This window comes from Lissotriton helveticus, chromosome 3_1, assembly GCF_964261635.1.
Source record: "Lissotriton helveticus chromosome 3_1, aLisHel1.1, whole genome shotgun sequence".
Classification (NCBI taxonomy): domain Eukaryota; kingdom Metazoa; phylum Chordata; class Amphibia; order Caudata; family Salamandridae; genus Lissotriton; species Lissotriton helveticus.
The window spans coordinates 375,622,251-375,643,689 of record NC_136061.1 but is presented as its reverse complement, the minus strand read 5'-3'; the positions used below and the strand labels follow the sequence as shown (position 1 = coordinate 375,643,689).

Genomic DNA, 21,439 nt, shown 5'->3' with positions numbered 1-21,439 from the left:
CCTTTGATTGCGGCAGTCTTTTCCCTGGACGTTCTTCCAGTGCTTGGCAGTCGTTTCCTCCAGACGTCAGTGCTTGGATGTTAAGTGAGACGTTCGCGCCTCTTCCCACGTCGCGTTGGAAGTGGCAGCCGCCGACTCCTTGCTGGTGTGTGTGGGTGTCACCTGCGCTGTTGCGCACTTACTTGCTGCGTGAGGTTGGGCGCTTTCGTTGGGGCGGTACTCAGTCTGTTGCCCCTCAGCTGCTGCTGATTGAGCTTATGTTGTGCAATGCTTGGTTTGTCCTTATGGATGCAGGTGCAATTTTGCTTTTGGCCACTGGGTGGCAGTGAAGCTGGATTCTTGGTTTATCAATTAACACAAGGGAACCCAACTAGTTTGCTGAGGACCGTGGGTAGTTACTGTTATCAAAGACAAGGGTCCTTAGCTTACATATTTTACAAGAAAAAGGATAAAATATAGACCATGATAGGCAACTATATGTGTCACTGTCCAGCCGGACAGGATATTTATTTTCAAAAGAATAAGACTTGTAGTTCAGAGATAGTTCAACAGGCACAATCCTGTACCAAGGCAATTCAGAGAACATACAAGGTGTTCGAAAGTTTAAAGCAGGCAAAAAGAAATGAGCAAAATTGGCCACTTTTAAATCAGTGTTCTATTAAAGTAGTGCCAAAGAAGGCACCAGACACAACAAGGTTTAACATAATAGTTTGGTTGTGAAGGTGCTTTACAAAGTCGACGTTTCGATCCCCTATGCTCAATTGTTTGGGATCATCATCAGGACTGACATATTTTACAGCATTTGCCTGACAATTTGACATACAAGAGATTTACCGCCTGTAAGAAGGGGAGAAAAAAGAAAGAGGTCGGTAGCTTTAGAAAGTTAGATACTCAACCTAGAAAGCAAGGGAAGAAAATTGCTCCTGAAAGTCCGAGTGTTTCAGAGAACCATTACACTTATTCGGATTCGACTTAATTGTGCCTAATATATTGTGTTCCACTCATGAGGGGCCGGTCGGGGTGCCTGTGACTTATGTGAATTGGTAGAGAATCACTCTCCTGGCTATATACACATTTTGGAAAATTACTATTTCATTACACATTCCACCTTTGTGGATCAACCATTATTTGTCCCCTTGTTTGTAAAATGAAACAAAACAGGCCTGTTCACGTTTATGCTGTGAGCTTGTATCTTGTTTATAAAACAGACTTATTCGAGTTTAAATTGTATTCTTTAACATGCACCTACACCCGTTATGTTTTCATGCATTATGAGGCGGCTAGCACGCATTGGGTTTCAGGCGCGGGATTGTGCAAAGTACCTTGCGAATGAAGGACTTACCCTGATAGGGGTTAATTAGACCCTATTCAGACAGGTGGTGTTTGTAAAAAGTGCCAACCTGAAATGGAAAAGGGGGGGACCTGGTCAATGAGGGCCCCATGCGGGGGCGAAGGATAGGGATTCAATGCGCGGCGCGGTCTCAAGTTTACCTGGGCGCAGTCCTTCTGAGGTATGGACTTCTGTTGGGATAGCGTGGGGCAGGTTATATTAACCAGATACTTCCTAAGGGAAAGAAAGCCGGATCAGAACCGCGTCAATTTGCACAGACTGGGTTTGTAGCGGTCCGGGTTTACGCGAGTCTTACCGTGCGGCGGGGCACCCTCGTGTTGCAACAATCTGCAATACCGGAGCTGGCGGAGCGATGTCCTTCTTTCAGCTACCGTCTCCGTCAAGGACTCGTACTTTAAGCGCTAGTGCCAATGGGTAATGGAAAGAGAAGATGGGTCGGCAATGGCCGCCATCTTGGTGAGGGAATGCGCGGGCATTCGGTTGCGCCATTTTGGGAAGGGAATTCACGAGTGTGGAACAATGTGCAATATTTACATTTTGGTGGTGAATTAACGTGAAAATTATTTAGTAATTCGTGCGGGCGGCGCTTACGTGGGTGACTTAATAAAAACATATTTACATTAGATTATATTAAGGCAGCTAATATCTCATTTTCAAATTCCACAGCAACAAAATGAACCACATGAATTACATTTTGAACAGCTAATTTTTCATGTGGCCAACCGTGGCATGCAGAGGGCAATTGTCAATGTTGTACCTTTTGGTGCACTCATAGAAGACTAGTCCAATCTTCAAGGCGATTGAGGCCATTTTGGATGGTGTCGAATTTTATCATAGTTCTAAGTTCATCCCTGTTCAGCAGTTGACCAATGTTACCACCTCTTGGGGGGGGGGTTTATTACCTTGAGAATAGTCCATTTAATATCATTTTCATTGTGTCCAAAGTTGATGTAGTGGTCCACTAGGGGAGCGTTTGCCGTTCTGCAGCGTATTTGACTCCTGTGCTGGCAGATCCTGGTCTTCGCTTTCTGTGTCGTCTGACCCACGTAGAGTTTGGGACAAGGGCACTCAATTGCATAAATAACATTTGATGTGTTACAATTGGAGAATGATCGTCTCTCATACGTGGTGTTTTGGTGCGTGAATTTTTTACCCTCCACCGTGAATTCGCATACATTGCAGCTTCCGCATTTGGCATGACCAATAATAGGGGGTAAACCCCATGCTGATTGGAGTGTGTTGTCCTGTGGAGTGATTGGTAAGGCTGCCCTTACTAGGTGATCCTTTAAGTTTTTGTTTTTGCGAAATGCAAAGAGTGGTTTATCAATTTTGATATTACCAACGTTTATGGTGGGCCAGTGTTTAAGGATCGATTTCCTAATTTTGTTGGATATTGGGGAAAAGGTGGTCACACAGGCTATTCTGTCTCCTTTAGTCTTGTCTTTTGGTGATAATAGGACTTCGCGGGGGCAGTACCAAGCTCGCTTGGAGGCTTGTTTCACTATCCTTTTGGGGTAGCCTCTCTCCTTGAGCTTATTCGAGAGTATTGCTGCCTCTCTGAAGTAGTCAGTTTTACAAGAGCAGTTACGCCTTATCCTCAGAAACTGTGAATAAGGTAGTGAGTCTCGGAGGGCCCTGGGATGATTGCTTTTGTAATTGAGAAGCGTATTGCGCTCTGTGGGTTTCCTAAAAAGTTTAGTTAGGAGTTCACCTTCAGCATGGAAAATTGTGAGATCTAGGAATGCTATTGATGTTTTGTCATGAGTCAAGGTAAAGGTTAGACCACAGCAATTATTGTTTAGCCAGTGGAGAAACTGCAATAGAGTTTCAGTGTCTTGCCTCCAAATTAGGAAAATGTCGTCTATATAACGACGCCACAACTTGATTCCCGGGAGAAAGGGATTAGAAGGCATCAAAATGGAGCCTACCTCCAGCTGGTCCATAAAAAGTATGGCCAGGTTGGGGGCAAAAATAGCAGCCTGTCTTGTGGGTCTTGTCTTCCCTAATGTGCACTCTACTGTTTCTCCCAGTGCACAGGGGCTGGGGCTGCTGCTGGGAACTTGTTTCCAACTGTCCTTCAAACTGTCCTCCCGGTGAGTCTCTTCCTTTTCACTTATGGGGGCAGAAATGCAAAATGTTCTGAAGCTTGCCGGGTGCACCGGCACTTTCCATTTAGAGATGTGGCACATAGGAGTGTCTGTGCGTGGCAGCCAGTGTCCCTGGGCACAGTTATGGTTGCTTTCAGCAGTGCTGGCCGCTTATAGCCGTTTTCATTATTCTGGCAGGTGGGGGCATATTTGTGTCAGCGCCCGCGGCGTTCAGCTCCACTTTTCGCTCGCAGCCCACCCCCGCAGCTCCTCATTGCACACGCTGCGCGGGGCGGGGAAAAGTCGACATTGCCCTCTCGGAGCTTACTGGCTCTGTTCCGAAGCTGTCCTGCTGCTCTCCGGGGGCTTGGGAGAGGGGCTGATGTTTGCGGCAGTGTGGTGTGTCACTGTGCGGGGTGAGCACCCGCTTGTGGGGGCATTGGGGTGTAGATGCTTCCCTCAGGTGAGGGGGGGGGAAGCGCGTCGCTCCTATCACTTTGCCTTCGGGCGGGGGCGCTTGAGGCAGGCCGCGGGTAGGCTCCGCCGGCTCTGCCTATTTACACGCCGGTAACGATCCGGCCCTGCAGGCTCCACTTTCCGGTCTCCCGCCGCAGCAGCTTCACTTTGCACACGCTGCGCGGCGGGGACCTGCCATGCTTGTTGTAGGCCGCAGGTGGGCTCCGTTGGTTCTGCAGTGCGTGTCCTTTGTCGGGGGTGCCGCCGGCCGGCCGCGGGTGGGCTCCGCTGGCCTGGCTTGTAGTGTCTTTGTTCGGGAGCCACCGGCGGGCCGCGGGTGGGCTCCGCTGGCCCGGATCACGTTGCGAGGGGGGTCGGGAGGCGGTTAGCTACTCCGCTCCCTCCCCCTCGTTGTTTTTGGTGATTGCGGGTCAGGCCGCACTTTATTTCACGCGGTCGTCAGTCTCTGTGCCCCGCCGCTTCTAAGCACACACGCGGCGGGGGACGACTCGGGCAGGCCGCGGGTGGGCTCCGCTGGCGCTGCTTATGTATTGGCACAGTACATGGCGGGCACTTCGCCCCTGGGGCTCACCTTCGGCCGGCGGGCCAGATGCTCCGTCGCGGTCGCGGCGGGTGGGCTCCGCCCGGCCCGTGCACCTCTCCGGTGGGGGTTTTCAGCCTCGCGGCCGTCGCAGGTGGGCTCTGGGCGGTCCGCTGTTGCTTGGTGGCACTCGTTGGTGGCGGTCGACGCGGGTGGGCTCCGGTCGGCTTGCCGTGGGGCTCCCGGCCACTGCGGGGCTCCGACGTGCCCACCGGCTTCGCGGCGCGCTTCGCCCTGCTGCAGGGGATGCCCTCTAGGCGGGCAGCTCTATTCCCCTATGTCTTGTTTAATTGCTGTGGGTAGTGGCACGCATGGGCTGCACTACCGGCCTCGTCGCCAGTGTAGTGTTGGGGAGGGCCCTAGGCCCGCATGGTGAACAGCAGCAATGACATGCACACAGACACCAGTTAGGGGTAGTGGGAATGGCCACGAGCACGTGCGCTCAGCCCCTTTTATTGCCAGCGTCATGTGACACCATGACGTCTGTGGTGGGTGGGTGTACAGTGTAATACAAGCACTCTTGAACACTAGACCGTGTTCATGCTAGGACTCTACAGCGAGAATAAAGAGCGGGTCGGCTCCAGCTCACAGGTCACAGGTTCCCGCTCCTTGGTGATAGGAGCAGCCCAGCCCAGCCCAGGTCAGCTCTACCCCACGCGGGAGGTAAGTGGTGAAGGCAAGCGCGGCCGCCGATAGAGGCGGCTGCGAAGTAAGAGCCCGGGGAGCGGACCAAGGGGCTGCCTGGCCAGGTCTTCCAGCTTGAGGTCCCCCTGAGTGCTCCGCTTGCCCCCCTCCCTCCCTCTCTCCAAGACGAGCGGACTCGGATAAGATTGGCTTAAATCTCTTGCATAGATCAGCTCAGTCCCTCCCCGATATTCCCAAGGCTCATCATCAGCACCTCGTCTGACACCCCCTCTTATTTTTATAGACGCTCTCAAAAGCGGCCAAGTCCTGCGGTCGGCTAACCATCTTACCGATTCCTGCACCGCTTGTCGAGGGAACCAGTAGGTGTTCAATCCAAATCTCAAAAACCCAAGTCCACGCAACCATACCACGATACCCGTTCTCAGACTCGGGTAGACACGGGAAACTACGTGCTGACACGAAGGATTCTGGGTGCTGTAGTCTACTTTGATGCTGGCGTGCCTGCGGAGCCGGTAGTACAAGTCAAACCTAGGTGACGGAACAGCAGGACGGAACATGGAAACCCAACTCGCTGATTAATGTAGTATTTATACATCTTACCTCTAGTGGCTTTCATCATGAATATAAACTACCAGAGTTGATGTTTTTGAACGGAAGAAGTCACCTTAAAAGAGTTAAACCTGTCAGCAATAAGAGAAGTACAGGATACAATGGCCAGGGCTTTGCTATGGCAGTCCACAAAAATGGAAGTACAAATTGATCTGCTGTACTCAATTGCCCAGCACCTGGCGCGCCAAGATGAGAAGTTGGCAAAACTAGAGGTCTTATTTGAAGCTCAAAACGCCAACGCGGCCAATACCGACTCCTGTGCCGCCATTATAGAAAAATGGGCAAGTCTACCAGAAGTACTAAAGGACATGTTGGCATTAGCCAAGGGACAAAGAGCGATATTCCCTTTTGATCAAGCTACCCAGAAGTCATCAGCCTTGAAGACTGTGCACCCTGAAATAACTAAATCTTGCAGTGCGGCAAGCAGCCCTCCAAAGGAGATACATACTGGCTGGGCCAAGCAATAATATTACTCTGGAAGTACAAGGGAACGGGGACCCCGAGGTCATGTTACTTGACATCACAATTGACGACTCACTTGACGCTGCCCCTTTGGCGGCGATGGCTGAAGGTGCTTCGGCAGGAGCAAAAGCGCTGCTGTCTAGGAGGGCCAAAAAAAGACTAAAGAAACAACTGAAGAAATCTAAAGCCAAAAGCAGACAAATACTACCAGTAATACAAACCACTGGTGCCATAGACAACAAAAACAGCCCAAAGCCACTCTTTCCCATTTTTAACTTCAAACAGGAAACCAAGGCCACGAAGTCAAGTGATGTACCCCCCGTCCCAGGAGATGCCCAAAGACATCAGAACACCCATCGGGAGGGTTTACACGACGAGGAGGCTCAGCTGAGGAGTTCACAGGAGGATGCCAGTACTCAACCCAACACCCTAAGCCCCTCAGGCGGGGCGCATCTACACCGGATGGAAGCAAACCCTAAATCAAACCAGGAAGAGCTACATGGAGTGCGAAGCGAGGAAGGTCTACCAAACGAGGAGCCAGGCAGACAGCTGCCAGGAGACACCTACATAAATCCTCTAAACCCAAATTGCCAGAGGCATTTCATCGTGGGAGAACGGCAGACACTCTGCCACCTTCAATATAAAAATCAACCAGCAACTTATGAGGTACTGCTCACTCCCAGATACACAGCCAAAGGCTCCTTTTCGAAGGCGCGCCAAAGGTAAGCCCGTCTACGCCCGTCCGCGCCTGGACCGCGCCCAGCGCCAGAGCCCCTGGTCCTCGTAATGCCCACCCCTCCCGCATTACTTACGATGTCACCACCCTCCTAGCCCTTAACCCTGGCCGCTCCCCCATCTGCGTCCAAGCCGCTCCTGGACACACCCATGGACCCTTTTCCTGCTACTCCTGCAAGTTCGACGGCACCAAGAACAACTCCTCATCTACGAACACACAACAGATATCCGATCCCAACCACCTACAATGCTTCCTGCTCAACACCCGCTCGGTCCACAGACACGCCATTGACCTCTGGAATCTACTCGACACCATCTCTCCGGACGTCGCTTTCCTAACAGAAACATGGATGAATGCCTCTTCAGCCCCAGACATCACCATTGCCATCCCGGAAGGCTATAAGATCATTCGCAAGGACCGTACCGGCCACACAGGAGGAGGCATCGCTATCGTCTATAAGAAATCCATCCGCATCTCAACCAGCTCAGACGTCAATCTCGCCAACTCTGAACACCTTCACTTCCAGATCCACATCGACCCCAAGACCACACTCAGAGGCACCCTCCTTTACAGGCCACCAGGACCCCGCGCACAATTTAATGAAGACATCACGGACTTCATCACTCCACACGCGCTCCCCTCCGAGGACTACATCCTTTTGGGAGACCTCAACTTTCACCTTGAAAAGAACAACGACCGCAACACCATCACCCTCTTGGACAACCTCGCTAACCTCGGACTTAAACAACTTGTCACTACCCCCACCCACATCGCAGGTCACACACTCGACCCTATCTTCACCTCCAGCAAGCATGTTTCCTTCAGCCACACCACAGCTCTCCTTTGGACTGACCACAGCTGCGTTCACTTCACCTACAACAAGCCCACACCCAACAACCACCCCCAACCCACTCTGCAAAGAAACTGGAACAAAATCACCATCGACCAGATCTCCTCATCGCTTCTTCAAAAGCCCCCCGCCCACTCCTCAAACCCAGACCAAGCAGCCACCAACCTCACCCAATGGTTATCCAACAGCGCCGACATCCTAGCACCACTGAAAAAACGACAAATCAAACTAGGCAGCAAGAAGGCCTCCTGGTTCAACGATGATCTTAAGAAATCCAAGAAACTCTGTCGCTCCCTCGAGAAGGCCTGGAAAAAAGACCCAACCACCAGCACCAAGGACGCCTTCAAAAACGCCACCCGCATACACCACCAACTAATCCGAAATGCCAAGAAAGCAGCCTTCAAGGACCGTCTAGACAACAACGCCCACAACAGCAAGGAATTATTCAACATCGTCAAGGAATTTACCAACCCCTCAGCCAACTCCAACGACATCACCCCCTCCCAAGCCCTCTGCGACTCCCTAGCCTCATTCTTCCACAACAAAATTGCAGACATCCACAACAGCTTAGACAACCAACCCGAAGACCAACCCACCCAATCCCCTGCAGGACCCCCACCCCCCCTGAACATCCTCAATGACTGGAAGCATATCTCCACTGAGGACACCATCCGTCTGATGAACTCTATCCACTCTGGATCCCCCACAGACCCTTGCCCTCACCACATCTTTAACAAAGCAGACTCCATTATTGCACCGCACCTCCGAGACGTCATCAACTGCTCCCTCAACTCCGCAACCTTCCCGGAAAGCTGGAAACATGCCGAACTCAGCGCCCTCCTGAAGAAACCCACAGCTGACCCCACCGAACTCAAAAACTATCGCCCTATCTCACTCCTTCCATTCCCGGCCAAAGTCATCGAGAAAGCTGTCAACAACCAGCTCGCCGCATTCCTCGAAACCAACAAATCCCTCGACTCCTCACAATCCGGCTTCCGAGCCAAGCACAGCACCGAAACCGCCCTCATCGCAGCAACAGACGACATTCGAACTCTACTGGACAATAGAGACACAGTCGCCCTCATCCTCCTCGACCTCTCCGCAGCCTTCGACACAGTCTGCCATAGCACCCTTCTACAGCACCTCAAAAACATCGGAATCCAAGGAAAAGCACTGGAATGGATCACCTCGTTCCTCTCCGGAAGAACCCAGAGAGTCCGCCTTCCACCATTCAAGTCAGAGGCCACTGAAGTCATCTGCGGCGTACCTCAAGGGTCCTCACTCAGTCCCACCCTCTTCAACGTTTACATGAGCCCCCTCGCGGCCATCGCACGCCAACATAACCTCAACATCATCTCCTACGCCGACGACACTCAACTGATCCTATCACTCACCAGAGACCCTAACACGGCCAAAACCAACCTACACGAAGGAATGCAAGAAGTAGCCGAATGGATGAAGCACAGCCGTCTGAAACTGAACTCAGACAAAACAGAAGTCCTCATCTTAGGTACCTCCCCCTCCGCCTGGGACGACTCTTGGTGGCCAGAGGCCCTTGGAAAAGCACCCATCCCGACGGACCACGCACGGAACCTGGCCGTCATCCTAGATTCCTCACTCTCGATGAACAGACAAGTCAACGCCGTTTCTTCATCTTGCTTCAACATTCTTCGCATGCTCAAAAAAACATTTCGCTGGATCCCTACCGAAACTAGAAAAACAGTCACCCACGCTCTGGTCACGAGCCGACTGGACTACGGAAACACCCTCTACGCCGGCACCACCGCAAAACTCCAGAAAAAACTACAACGCATCCAGAACGCCTCAGCCAGGCTCATATTAGACATCCCGCGTAAAGAACACATCTCTGATCACCTGAAAAACCTCCACTGGCTCCCCGTCAATAAGAGGATCACTTTCCGACTCCTAACCCACGCACACAAAGCACTCTACGAAATCGGACCCGAATGCCTCAACACACGACTATCCTTCTACACCCCCTCCCGCCAGCTACGATCCTCCAACCAAGCCCTTGCCACTGTACCTCGCATCAACAAAACCACCATGGGAGGTAGATCCTTCTCCTACCTAGCAGCTAAAACTTGGAACTCACTTCCCACTCACCTTCGCCTTACTCAGAACCACCTAGCATTCAGAAAGCAACTCAAAACGTGGATATTCGACAAGTAACTCCCCACCCTTCTACAAGCGCCTTGAGACCCTCTGGGTATGTAGCGCGCTATATAAATTGTTTGACTTGACTTGACTTGACTTTGATATTTTAAATAGGTCTAACATTGTCCGCCTTTTTGGTCATATTGATTCCCTGGCACAAATCACCTCAGACAAGATCGAGTGGGTAATTTTCAAAAGTCTACGGACGGACACCCATGGCGACTCCACCTTAGTTGGATTCACTCTGCAGCAGGTCCAACAGGCTGTCCTTAAGGAAGCAACAGAACTTGCAGAATGGGACATTGAAGTTACTACCCTTAGCGTACCAAAATACCCACACGTTCTTATGCCAAAGCATGGTCAGCAAGAATCTACTTCAGTCCTCAAAGGGACAAGGCCAACAAGCCTAGACGGGGGGGACGAAAACATGGAGGACAAGAACCCCGCTAAAAATTAACATCCTGCTTAAAGACACGCAGCGGAGAGTACAGCGGCCTCAGCAAGCGCTGGTCCATATGGAGGACACCAAGAGACAGGGCCCCTAACCAAATATATACCCATGGAATCAGAGCACGCTTAAATTCATTTAGAGGTAAAGATCGTAAGTTATCCATCATCTCATGGAACATAGCAGGGCTAAATAACATTTCCAGAGACACGGCTACACTTGATTACATCGCACAGGCAGACATACTGTAAATTCAGGAGACCTGGGCGAGGTCAACCACCCCAATTGGCGGCTGCTACGAATATTTTAAATCAGCAACCAAAAGGACGATCTTCGGACGCACGTCAGGGGGCCTTTCCATCTTTGTAAGTTACGCTTGCAAACTTAAGATCACAGAACTAAAAGGGTGTCACCTGACCTTCAAGCAATCATAATAGAGGGGTTGAAAATGGGGCAAGTGTCCCACCCCCTTTTATTATTTAATTGCTACATCAATCCAACCAAATATCAAATGCATCAGGGTATGGAATCACTTACCAGCACTTTGGAAGATCTACTTATAAGTCTGGAGCACCATGACGTGATAATTGCGGGAGACTTCAACAAAAGAGGCTTGGACTTGATCCCTGTTGCACTCCAAAGCAAGAAGTCAGCCCCACTGATTTCGTTCCTCACAAATTTTAACCTGCAATCTACCCACGGGACACAAATAATGAGTTACCCCGCATGGACTGCCAAACCAACCTTCAGGATTTTCTCTACCATAGACTACATTTTCACTAATGATGGGCTGGCCCATAAACTCTGCGACTTCACTGTGGACGATAGGGATGAAAGCGACCACAAGCCCCTCCGCGCCTCATTTAACTTGGCGCGGGAACAGGTGGAAGCACAGGAAATATTAGGAGCAACTACAGGCGACGAACATCATCTGGTCCTCAAAAGACTAAAATGTACGACACCTCTTAGCCACAGCTTGTCAGAGTTTGTAGCAAGTAGGGAGGCAGCACTAAAGTCTCAAGATATTAAGAACATCATACACTTCTGGGAATCACTGACCATGGATTTATTGAAGAGCATGGGTAATACCAACCAACCAAGAAGCTGTCAAAGTTACAACAGACCGAAATGCAAAAAAACCCGGAGTCTGAAACAAAGCAAACAAGCGCTAAACAAGGCAATCAAGGCAAAAAAGAAAGGCATTTATCTGCCACAGAAGTCTTCCATCCCTGCCCTGCGAGCCACTCACAAAAAGTTTGGGAGCTGAAAAGGCAGCGGTCAGAAAAGAACTGGCTCAAAGTGTTTTCTCTAATCAAACAAAAAGACAAACAGCAAGCTATGGCGATACATTAACAGCCTGACGCCCAGAGCCGAGCGCAAGGAAAACAGTGTTGCAGGGTATGTGTGGGAACAATACGCAAAGGGGTTGTACACCTGCGGGGTAAGTGAGACTAACGCTGGAAGTTTAGCGTCGTCCAAGGCAGCAGCGGAAAACTTCAAAACGCAAATCGCGCCGAATGTCGCTTTAGGGCTAAGTCAACCGGCCAAGTACACAGAGGAGGAGACTCTGAAATATATTAGAGATATAAGAACAGACGGGGTCCCTGGTCCAAATGGAGTACCAGCCCAGGTTTTTGAAACTGCCTCAGCCTTTTTTGCAACGATACTCACCCCGCTATTCAATTATTCATTCGCCACAGCAATCCTGCCAACATCTTGGAAAGGCTCAATCCTAGTTCCTATACACAAGAAGGGTGACCACTCAAACCCGGCTAATTACAGGCTCATAGCCCTTCTTGATATAGAAGCCAAGGTATACGCCCGCCTACAACTAAGGGACCTGGAGGCCTGGGTGGATAAGAATGGCATTCTCCCGCCTACACAGACTGGATTTAGGGCCAATAGTAGCACCTTGGATAATATTACAGCGCTCTCCTATCTTGCGAAGCAAGCCAACAAAAGGAATAAGTTGCCCCTGATTTGTTGTTTCATAGACTATTCCACCGCTTTCGATTGAGTAAACAGAAGTCGGTTATGGGCAAAACTCGAAACTTGGGGGCTCCCTCAAGCCTTGCTAAAAGCCATAAAAGCACTCTACGAGGGGACATGGGTCCAGGTGAAACTAACTCCAACAATCACAACAGCAAGAATTGACACCAACTTTGGACTAAAGCAGGGGTGTGTATTGGCCCCCCTACTGTTCAACCTGTATACAGCAGACATGGTGCAAGCCTTGAAAGACGCCAATTTAGTACCTCCAAGATTGGGAAAGTTGGTCCTGGGAACCCTGCAGTATGCAGATGACACGGTGGTAATGGACCACACTAGGGTGGGGCTCCAAAGAGCTTTGAACAGTCTTGCAACATACAACAAGGAAAATAGTCTTCAGATCAACGAGAGCAAGACAAAGATTGTAATCTTCTGTAAATACCAACAGAAACAAGCACTGGCGTTGCCAATAGGTTTCGCATTTGGAAAGTTGGAGCTATTGGTTTTGTAAATGACATTTTATATTTATATATTGTTATTGACAATGCCAATAACGATATATAAATATAAAATGTCATTTACAAAACAAATAGCTCCAACTTTCCAAATGCGAAACCTATTGGCAACGCCAGTGCTTGTTCACTCGGGTTGCTGGCTGAGAGACCTAATCTCTTGGTGGTGCTGCTGCTCCGCGGCCAGCCTGGCCCTGCAGAAGGCGCTGATTTATGAATACCAAAGCAGCCGGGCGCCAGGGGAGCGGCTCCTGCAGCTGGAGAGCGATGGAGCGCATCTTGCCGCTTCCGAAAGCTGAACTGCACACTTCAAGCGCTTTAATTGTATGCACGCTTTTCATTATAAGTGTTGGCCAGAAGCTGCTGCCAGGCAAGCCGGGCACGCCGATAATCTCGCCTCGTTTGCTGAAATCGAAATTTGCCCTTTGTCAGCACAAACAGTTAATTTGATGTTTTTGAACCCAAGTAGGCAAGCCGCATCTTTGGGCAACCTAATGAAAGTCAAAATGCTTTCTCGACCTCAGCAAACGTATTACGATGTAAAATAGTTTTTAAACAAATTAGGAAACTACTTTTTCTCAATAAAGCTCAGAGTTGACTTTATTTGCCATGAAAATTAAAGTCTAAGCTTATGCAGAAATCTAAAGAAGAGAATGAAACGTTTACAGAAAACGTCTGCAGTAAATAACCTTCCCTGCACTGAGATTCATTTTAAACACAGCGAAGACAAAGTGCAATCCAACTGAGGGGGGGCAAGATAATGCAGCAAACATCCGAGCTTAATCCAACAAAAAAAAAACAGCTTGCCGATTTCGATTACTGGCACTTTTATATACAGTGCTGCTCAGAATTGTAAATGCAGCTTTGTGAGAGGTGGTAGCACCAAATACCGTGTTAGGCGACAGGCAGAGGCCACGCGCGGCGGACATCAAAGGAAAAGTGGGAGGGGAAAAAAACTGATTAGCGGGGAAGCAGATTGCCTTCAAGCAAGCCCCTTTAAAGCTCTCGCGTTTGACGTGGCCAGCGAGTGGGGGGAGGAAAGGGAGTGACAGCAAACGTATTACAATGTAAAATAGTTTTTAAACAAATTAGGAAACTACTTTTTCTCAATAAAGCTCAGAGTTGACTTTATTTGCCATGAAAATTAAAGTCTAAGCTTATGCAGAAATCTAAAGAAGAGAATGAAACGTTTACAGAAAACGTCTGCAGTAAATAACCTTCCCTGCACTGAGATTCATTTTAAACACAGCGAAGACAAAGTGCAATCCAACTGAGGGGGGGCAAGATAATGCAGCAAACATCCGAGCTTAATCCAACAAAAAAAAACAGCTTGCCGATTTCGATTACTGGCACTTTTACATACAGTGCTGGTCAGCCCCTTTAAAGCTCTCGCGTTTGACGTGGCCAGCGAGTGGGGGGAGGAAAGGGAGTGAGGGGGAGCAGAAGCCTTTGAGCACTGGATAATTAATGTTTCTGCTGACAGAAGGCAAAGTGTTGTCAAATATATTCAGTTTCTTGTTTGGATTGTTGCTTAAATCTGCAGCTATAAACTGGAAAAGCTTTATGATGAGTCCTGTGTTAACAGTGGAAGAAGGAGAAGTTTGAAGTAAACTGGAAATAAAAGCGGCCCAATTAACCACTTCATTTGGAGCAAGTACGCAGAGAGAGGAGGGAGGGGGTGGGCTGCCCATATGGAGAGGGGGGTGGGCTGCCTGCTGGGCTGGGCTGCCTCTGATGATCTAATGCGAGTCAAGGAAGGCAGGCGCTGGAGAGGGAGGGGGTGGGCAACTCGAAAGACCATATGGCTGGGAGAAGCTGTGTGAGGGAGGCTGGGCTCGTTCACGAGAGGCTTGTGGTCACGTGATTCTCCCGCTTTTCACATGCACTGTGAAGAAACTGCAGTGGTTTGACTAGTCGATCGAGCACTTGAATTTTCGCCTATTACATTCGCAAGCGAATGATAATAGGCGAAACCTAAAAACGAGCAACATGGTCTATGGGGGCGCACCGAATTAGAACAGCCTCATCATACAATTACCTGGGGGTCTGGGTGTCAGAGAGAGCCACCGCAGTCAAACATCTAAAGGAGCTAAAACCAAGAATTGATAAAATAATTCTGTCCCTTAGACGTCTAAGCCATCGCCTAGCCAGTCCCACAGTAGAACCGATGTTGACTGTACTTAGGGCAAAACTGATCCCCTCTATTACGTATGGTCACATTGCCTATCCAGGTGCATTTGAGAAAGCGATCAAAGCGGCCCAGGTGAAAGCGTATAAGCTTGTGCTACAGGCCCCAAGCCAGGCAAGGAACAACAGGCTAAGGCTAGAAATAGGTTTGAAACGCCCGGAGCTGGTACTACAGGGGGACCTGTTAAAATACTACATCAGAGTACTGAAAGCACCTGAAAACAATATAAAACATTTTCTAAAAGTCATTTTTGAAGAAGTGGGCTCCCCATGGCACACTAAGGTGGCACAAGGCATTGACCTACTGAAAATCAAGGGAAACAGCTTGCCCCTTCAAGAAATCTCACATTCTGCCTGGGCCTTAGCTATCAAGCGCCAAGTGCAGACCATCTCGTACGAGCTCGACCGCTCATCACTCCGGTATAATCCACTAACCCTGGCCCTGGGCAAGTCTTACATTCCTGGCAAACCCCAACCGTATCTGCAAGACCCACTATCACCCCAAGCGAGAAAGAAAATTCTGTATCTGCGTCTCTTGGCCCTTGGGATCGCAGATTTTAACCCAAAATGGGCACGAATGGATTGTGCCATTGCCTGCCGGCTATGCAACTATCACAGAGAATCCTGGTTACACCTTTTGTGCTGCTGTAAAAAGTTGGTCAGCGATTGCCATCGTCTGCTGCGCCCAGCGCTACGGAACCTAGGCTATAGAACCTGCAGAGAGGCCTCGGACTGGTGCTTTACGGAAACAACGACCTGTCTACTAGCAAGGGCCGGCAAGTTCACCCATCAAGTCAGAACTGCACTTGACACCCACCAAAAGGCTACTGACCCGAATGTTCCTGTTATTGAGCCATGAACTCCATCAGGTGCCCTAATCATACAAGCTGTCAGTCCTTTAGGAGCTATAGCTAAGTAATTGGGATTACTAGACCCAGAAACCGGATAAGGGGCCAGTGAAGTACTCTCCCATTTATATATGGCATCGAGTTGAGATTAACCTTGCTGAATTCTGATCTAACTGTCCAGACTCTCAAAGGCGTAAAGACAAAGAACAAACAAAAGAAGTTTTAACGGACATAATGTAGTAAAAACAGTCATTATGAAATCCTAATGTTGTATATAGGGTTTTATTGCGGGAAGGGCATTCTGGGGGGGGGTGTCCAGGGGCGGACGCTCATGTGTTTTATTCTGTAAAGATTTTAAGTGATCGCACAGTCAATAAAGTTTTACTGTAAAGTGATAATGTTCGGAAGCATAGATATTTAACATATATATTTTTTTAAGTTAAATGGACAACACACCATTGACAGGTGTAGACTGTGGAAGCGGAAGAGCGAATGGCATGTGACAGTTTGGGGAGAGGAAGAAAGGGGCGAGAAGGCAGGAGGTGCTAACTCTAGAACACAACACCTTCCCATTCCGCACGTTTGTGATTCCCCGTACCTGATCCATATCTGACGTCGTGGCTGTGCAGCCGCACGCTGTGCCGGGGGTTAAGCAGCTTCAGTACGGATCCACAGGTGACGGGTGAGGAGGCAGTGCTGGGGTCCGGTGCAAGCAACAGTGGCGGGGCCATGAAAAGCAGCACCCAGCCTGAGGAGACCATTGCAAAGTATCAAGAAGAGGAAACACCGGAACTCTAATAGGGAATGGGAGTACAGAAACAAACACGATAATTCTGCTATCAAGGAGTAACAATTCGAAACATGGAGAAGGTTATAATATTATGCCACTGCTAAAAAGCTAGAAACCAAGGGGAACCGTGTGTGACTGACGCCGGTAAAAGAGCCGGAAACACGTCAGCGCAGCTGCTGTCAGAGTCCAAGCCTGTTGCAAACGACCGACCCTCTCTATGGAAAAGAAGCACAAAACAAGTCGCGCCTACATAACGAAAGGAATGCTGTTGTTAATTATATAATAATATCTCAAAGTCCTTACTGTTTTGATGCCAGTTTCAAATGTATATTTGAAGACTTCTTCCGTGATTTTAAATTCCATGCTTATGTTGCCTATTTTTTCCCTTACGTTCTGGTAATCGTAGTCTTTTTAATTGCGGCAAAACAAAACCCACGAATACCACAATGAAAACTAAAACAAGCCTTCCTTCGCTACTCACTCATACAATTACGAAACATTAATTAGCGGCTGTCGATTGCCACTACCGGATCTATATTTAATATTTACCTAAATACTAATAAAGTTTTTTCGAACAAAATGTTGTACAATAACAAGTCCCGAGCCGGAAGTGACATTTACATTAAAATTGCTTGGATGCAGCGTTCTAATACTGAGCTCCGGCTACATTGGTGTTTTCTCAGCTGCCGGATGTGACGTCCCCCTAGGAGTTCTAACCCCGCCTTCTCCGTGGCTGTTCTTGCTGCCACCTTTGGGTCCCTCTGGCATCCATTTTCAACAGAACTCTAGGAGCTCGAGGTGCCATCCCTAGAAGGAGAAGTGACGAGGAAGGTGAGGTGCAAAGACGGGCGGAGAGATAATGGGAGGACGAAATGTTCAACTCAACACTGGAAGAAGTGTGTGGTTCAGAGGCAGTGATACGGAGGGGCCTGAAATAGCGTAGGACAAGAAGTGGTGGATAGTTCGGGAAAAAGGGGAGAGTGGTTTGTCATTAGTGAACCGCGAATGCCTGTTCGGAATCGAGGAGGCGCGGAAGGGGAGATAGGCAGAGAGATGTTGAGAGAGAGGCCTACGCTGGTCGGGGAACGGTGTAATGGTCTCTTTCGTCATACACGAAGCCCGTGACAGACCTTGCTTTTGAATTACGCGTGATTGCTCCTTCCTCAAGCATACAATTCACATGTCAGCAGTTCAGGAGAAGCCTTGGAAAAATATTTTTTTTTCACCTGCTCACTCTTATGGAATTCAAGGTGCTCATAACACTATGGAACATTGCATAGTAGCAGTCTGTTATTATTTTGTATTTCCCAAATAACTCTAGTTACTCGTTGTATGTGCCATTGGCTGCCCCGTTTATGCTTTACGGTTATCATATAGTATCATATAGCTGACAGTGTGGAAAAACACAAGCAAATGTGGTACTGTGCAATTAAGTGATTTTCTTTAGAACCCACCCCCCAATCGACATGGTGATTTTAACAATGACAGTTTTCTTGTGTTGAATTTGTCAAAAGCGAAGTATATGACATTTCCATGCAACATGCTTTCTGGTCAATATACATAAACCTGCGAGCAGGCAGTGTTCTTTCTGGTTACCCACAATCAAAATCCTGATTTGACCAGTATTAATTGTACAGGTAAACTGTTTATACAGCCAATGCCTCGGAATCAGATTAGACTGAAAACACGCATTGCACGTTTTTGTTGTTGTGGAGGATTAGCGTGGTATAGAGTGTTTATAAGCATGTTCATAGGCTGCTGCAGTTTATTTAACCATATGATTTATTTGGTGTTCCTGAAATGTAGTATTATTTACAGTAGCTGGTATTCTGTCAACTAAGCATCGGATGTAATTTTGGAAGAATATCGGAGATGTATCTACTGCCCAGATAATAGTCTAATTAAAGGAACTAGAGACTAAAGCAAATTCATACACAAACTACACTTTAGATTCAGAGTTGTAGCAACCGAGATTTTGACAGTAGGCTCAACCCCGGTGCAAAGCATTAATTTTGTACGTTATGCCTGATATGTTATCCACTAAGGTTGATTGAAGATTAATGGAGCCGCATTCCCATTGGGGATATAGAGTGTAGCTTGTGTGAACCTCTTTGAGGCCCCCTACCTCCCAACTATGTACTCTTTATCTTCCTGGATTTACTTAAGCTTAAAAAAATATTTCTGCCCGGACCGCTTAAATCTTGTGGTTTATTGTTATGAACTATATTAATTAATTAATTGTGGGTTTCTAAAGCGCTAGAATCGACTCCCGAAGGAGTATCTCTGCGCTGTAGACCGCTGGGGAACCCGTCCTGGCTTTCCCTGCTACCCCTACTGGGTATCTCCAAGGTGAAACCAGGCATCCCCGGCGTATGTGGGGGGCCGTTGTGGAGATGAGGCAAGCTAATGCCCAGAGTTGCCGAGTGTGATCCCTGGTTAGAGTAGGCACCGAGGCGAGAATTATCGAGTCCGCTGACCCTGGTCCTCGACCCTGCCGCGTCGGGAATAGAACCCTGGTCCCGGGCCGTCCTCTGCTTCCGGGTCTGCCGCCTCTAACCAGTGAGCCACACCACTCCACTATATGCTGCTTGTATTAAAAGTGATTAAATAAAATAATGTGTTATTGACGAGCATAGTTGAGGTTTTAATCTGTAAATTATGGACTTTACGTTTTATTTAATTGATTTAGTTTGTAAAATGATTTTGTCATTTTACCACTTAGTCGCTCTAGGTTTTCCAGACTGAAGTGGGCTTTTCATGTGAAATCCACTGCTGAGGTGAGCTTGTTAGCTCCAGAGATTGTTTAGGTATCCGGTCTCGAAAAATCATAAAGCTGTTAATAGGCCTGCATGTCTAGTGACTTAAATAATCTACTTGACCTAATTGTAATGCTCTGGACCTATAAACTGGTTTCAAATGATGTTTTCCTGAGCAAGTATTTTATTTCACTGAGTCACCATTTTCTTCATTATCACATATGAGTGCAGCTTCAAATGTGCGAATTAAGTATGTTTGAGCTATAAAAAAAACCTACTTTGTTTCATTTAACAAACTAAACTTTTGCTCAATATATAATACTAATCTAGCAACATATAGGATACGCATGACCTTTGACCTTCATCTTAGTTCATTAACCGCATTGTCATCAGGGCATGGGCAATCATGTGTAAAACCTATACTTTTAATAAATAGACAACTAAAGCATGAAGTGGTAGCACACTGTCATTTGCAATCAGCAGGTTTTAAATTGAAATGGCCATAACATTTTCCACTCTCAGTAAATCTGTCCTCTTTATTTGATTTTAAGAGATAGAATCATAAAAGTCAAACGCAAAACAATACATTAAAAACATTGACATTAAAATTGCTTGGATGTAGCGTTCTAATACTGAGCTCTGGCTACATTGTTTTTTTCTCAGCTGCCGGAAGTGATGCCCCCCCTGGAGTTCTAAACCCGCTTTCTCCGTGGCTCTTCTTGCTGCCACCTTTGGGTCCCTCTGGCATCCATTTTCAACAGAACTCTAAGAGGTTGAGGTGCCATCCCTAGCAGGAGAAGTGATGAGGAAGGAAGGTGGAAAGACGGGCGGAGAGATAATGGGAGGCCGAAATGTTCAACTCAACACTTGAAGAAGTGTGGGGTTCAGAGGCAGTGAGACTCTGAGGGGCCTGAAATAGCGTAGGACAAGAAGTGGTGGATAGTTCTAGAAAAGGGGAAGAGTTAGTTTGTCATGAGTGATCCGCGAAAGCCTGTTCGGAATCGAGGAGGCGCGGAAGGGGAGATTGGCAGAGAGCGGCCACAATACATTAAAAATATAAATCAAATACAATGCCATTAGGTTGACTTAAATACGCCAGAAAGATGGATTATAAAAAGCACACTGTGGGAGTGGTTTAGAATTGGAGAAACCGTAAAGCAGGTCTCACTTGGTTAAAATTCATTGTCTTTAAGAGTGGATTTATATATTTAAAAAGCAAATAGTTGTATTTCGAGAACACCATAACTATTTGCAAGGTATCATTAATGGAAACATTGTCACAATCGCACACAAGAGCTTAGTCAGTTACATTCTCTAGACTTAGTCTATTGAGAGTGAGAACTAACGGTAGAAAGGAATGAAATTAAAACGTGGCGAAAGAGCAGAATTCAGTCCGCTAACAAAGTTAACCCCTTCGATGCTCATGACGGAACGGTTCCGTCATGAGCTACGGTTGAGCTGTGCTCATGACGGAACCGTTCCGTCATGACCACACCCGTTTTTATTAGGGCCCAGCACCGGAGGGGGAATCGCGGTCGCGCTGAAAAGGTTAATACAACAGCCATGATTAAAAGGCACAAGCCACAGGAATAGATTAAGGCTGAAGAAAGACGCCAGTCGTCGCTGGTGACGTGGCATGTCCAAGGTAAGGTACTGCTCCACACGGCTTTCAGTTTTTACTAAAAGTGTATGATGTGCTAGAAGCTTGATCTGGGCTGAAGCCTCCTATTCTGCTGTCATCTTATCTCTGAACGCTTCTTTGACCCATCTTTTATCAGTTTGAGCAATGCCACCTGGATCGTGATGAAGTTCTAGTATCCCTAAACTAAGTCCTGCCAAATACCACACACCTGGCGTTAGAATAAAACATTTCAGTGTGCTGCTTCTCAACTGTTTTCAGAGCTGTTAGTAACAGTCATGGCAGTGCTGCAATAGCT

The 21,439-nt window shown here is 48.0% G+C and overlaps 2 protein-coding genes across 2 annotated transcripts in view; one reads left to right on the top strand and one right to left on the bottom strand.

Annotated features, from left to right (window-relative positions):
• The window catches only part of SDF2 (stromal cell derived factor 2), a 93,972-nt gene extending 77,063 nt beyond the window's left edge, over positions 1–16,909 (bottom strand). The window contains exon 1 of the mRNA XM_078680108.1: positions 16,555–16,909. Within this exon, the coding sequence (XP_078536234.1) occupies positions 16,555–16,717 (163 nt within the window). The 5' untranslated portion in view covers positions 16,718–16,909. The remainder of the gene's footprint in view (positions 1–16,554) is intronic.
• Positions 16,910–17,425: 516 nt separating this feature from the next.
• SUPT6H (SPT6 homolog, histone chaperone and transcription elongation factor) overlaps positions 17,426–21,439 on the top strand; it is a 1,180,384-nt gene continuing 1,176,370 nt past the window's right edge. Inside the window, exon 1 of the mRNA XM_078680107.1 lies at positions 17,426–17,577. The gene's annotated coding sequence lies outside the window, so the exon portion shown is untranslated. The remainder of the gene's footprint in view (positions 17,578–21,439) is intronic.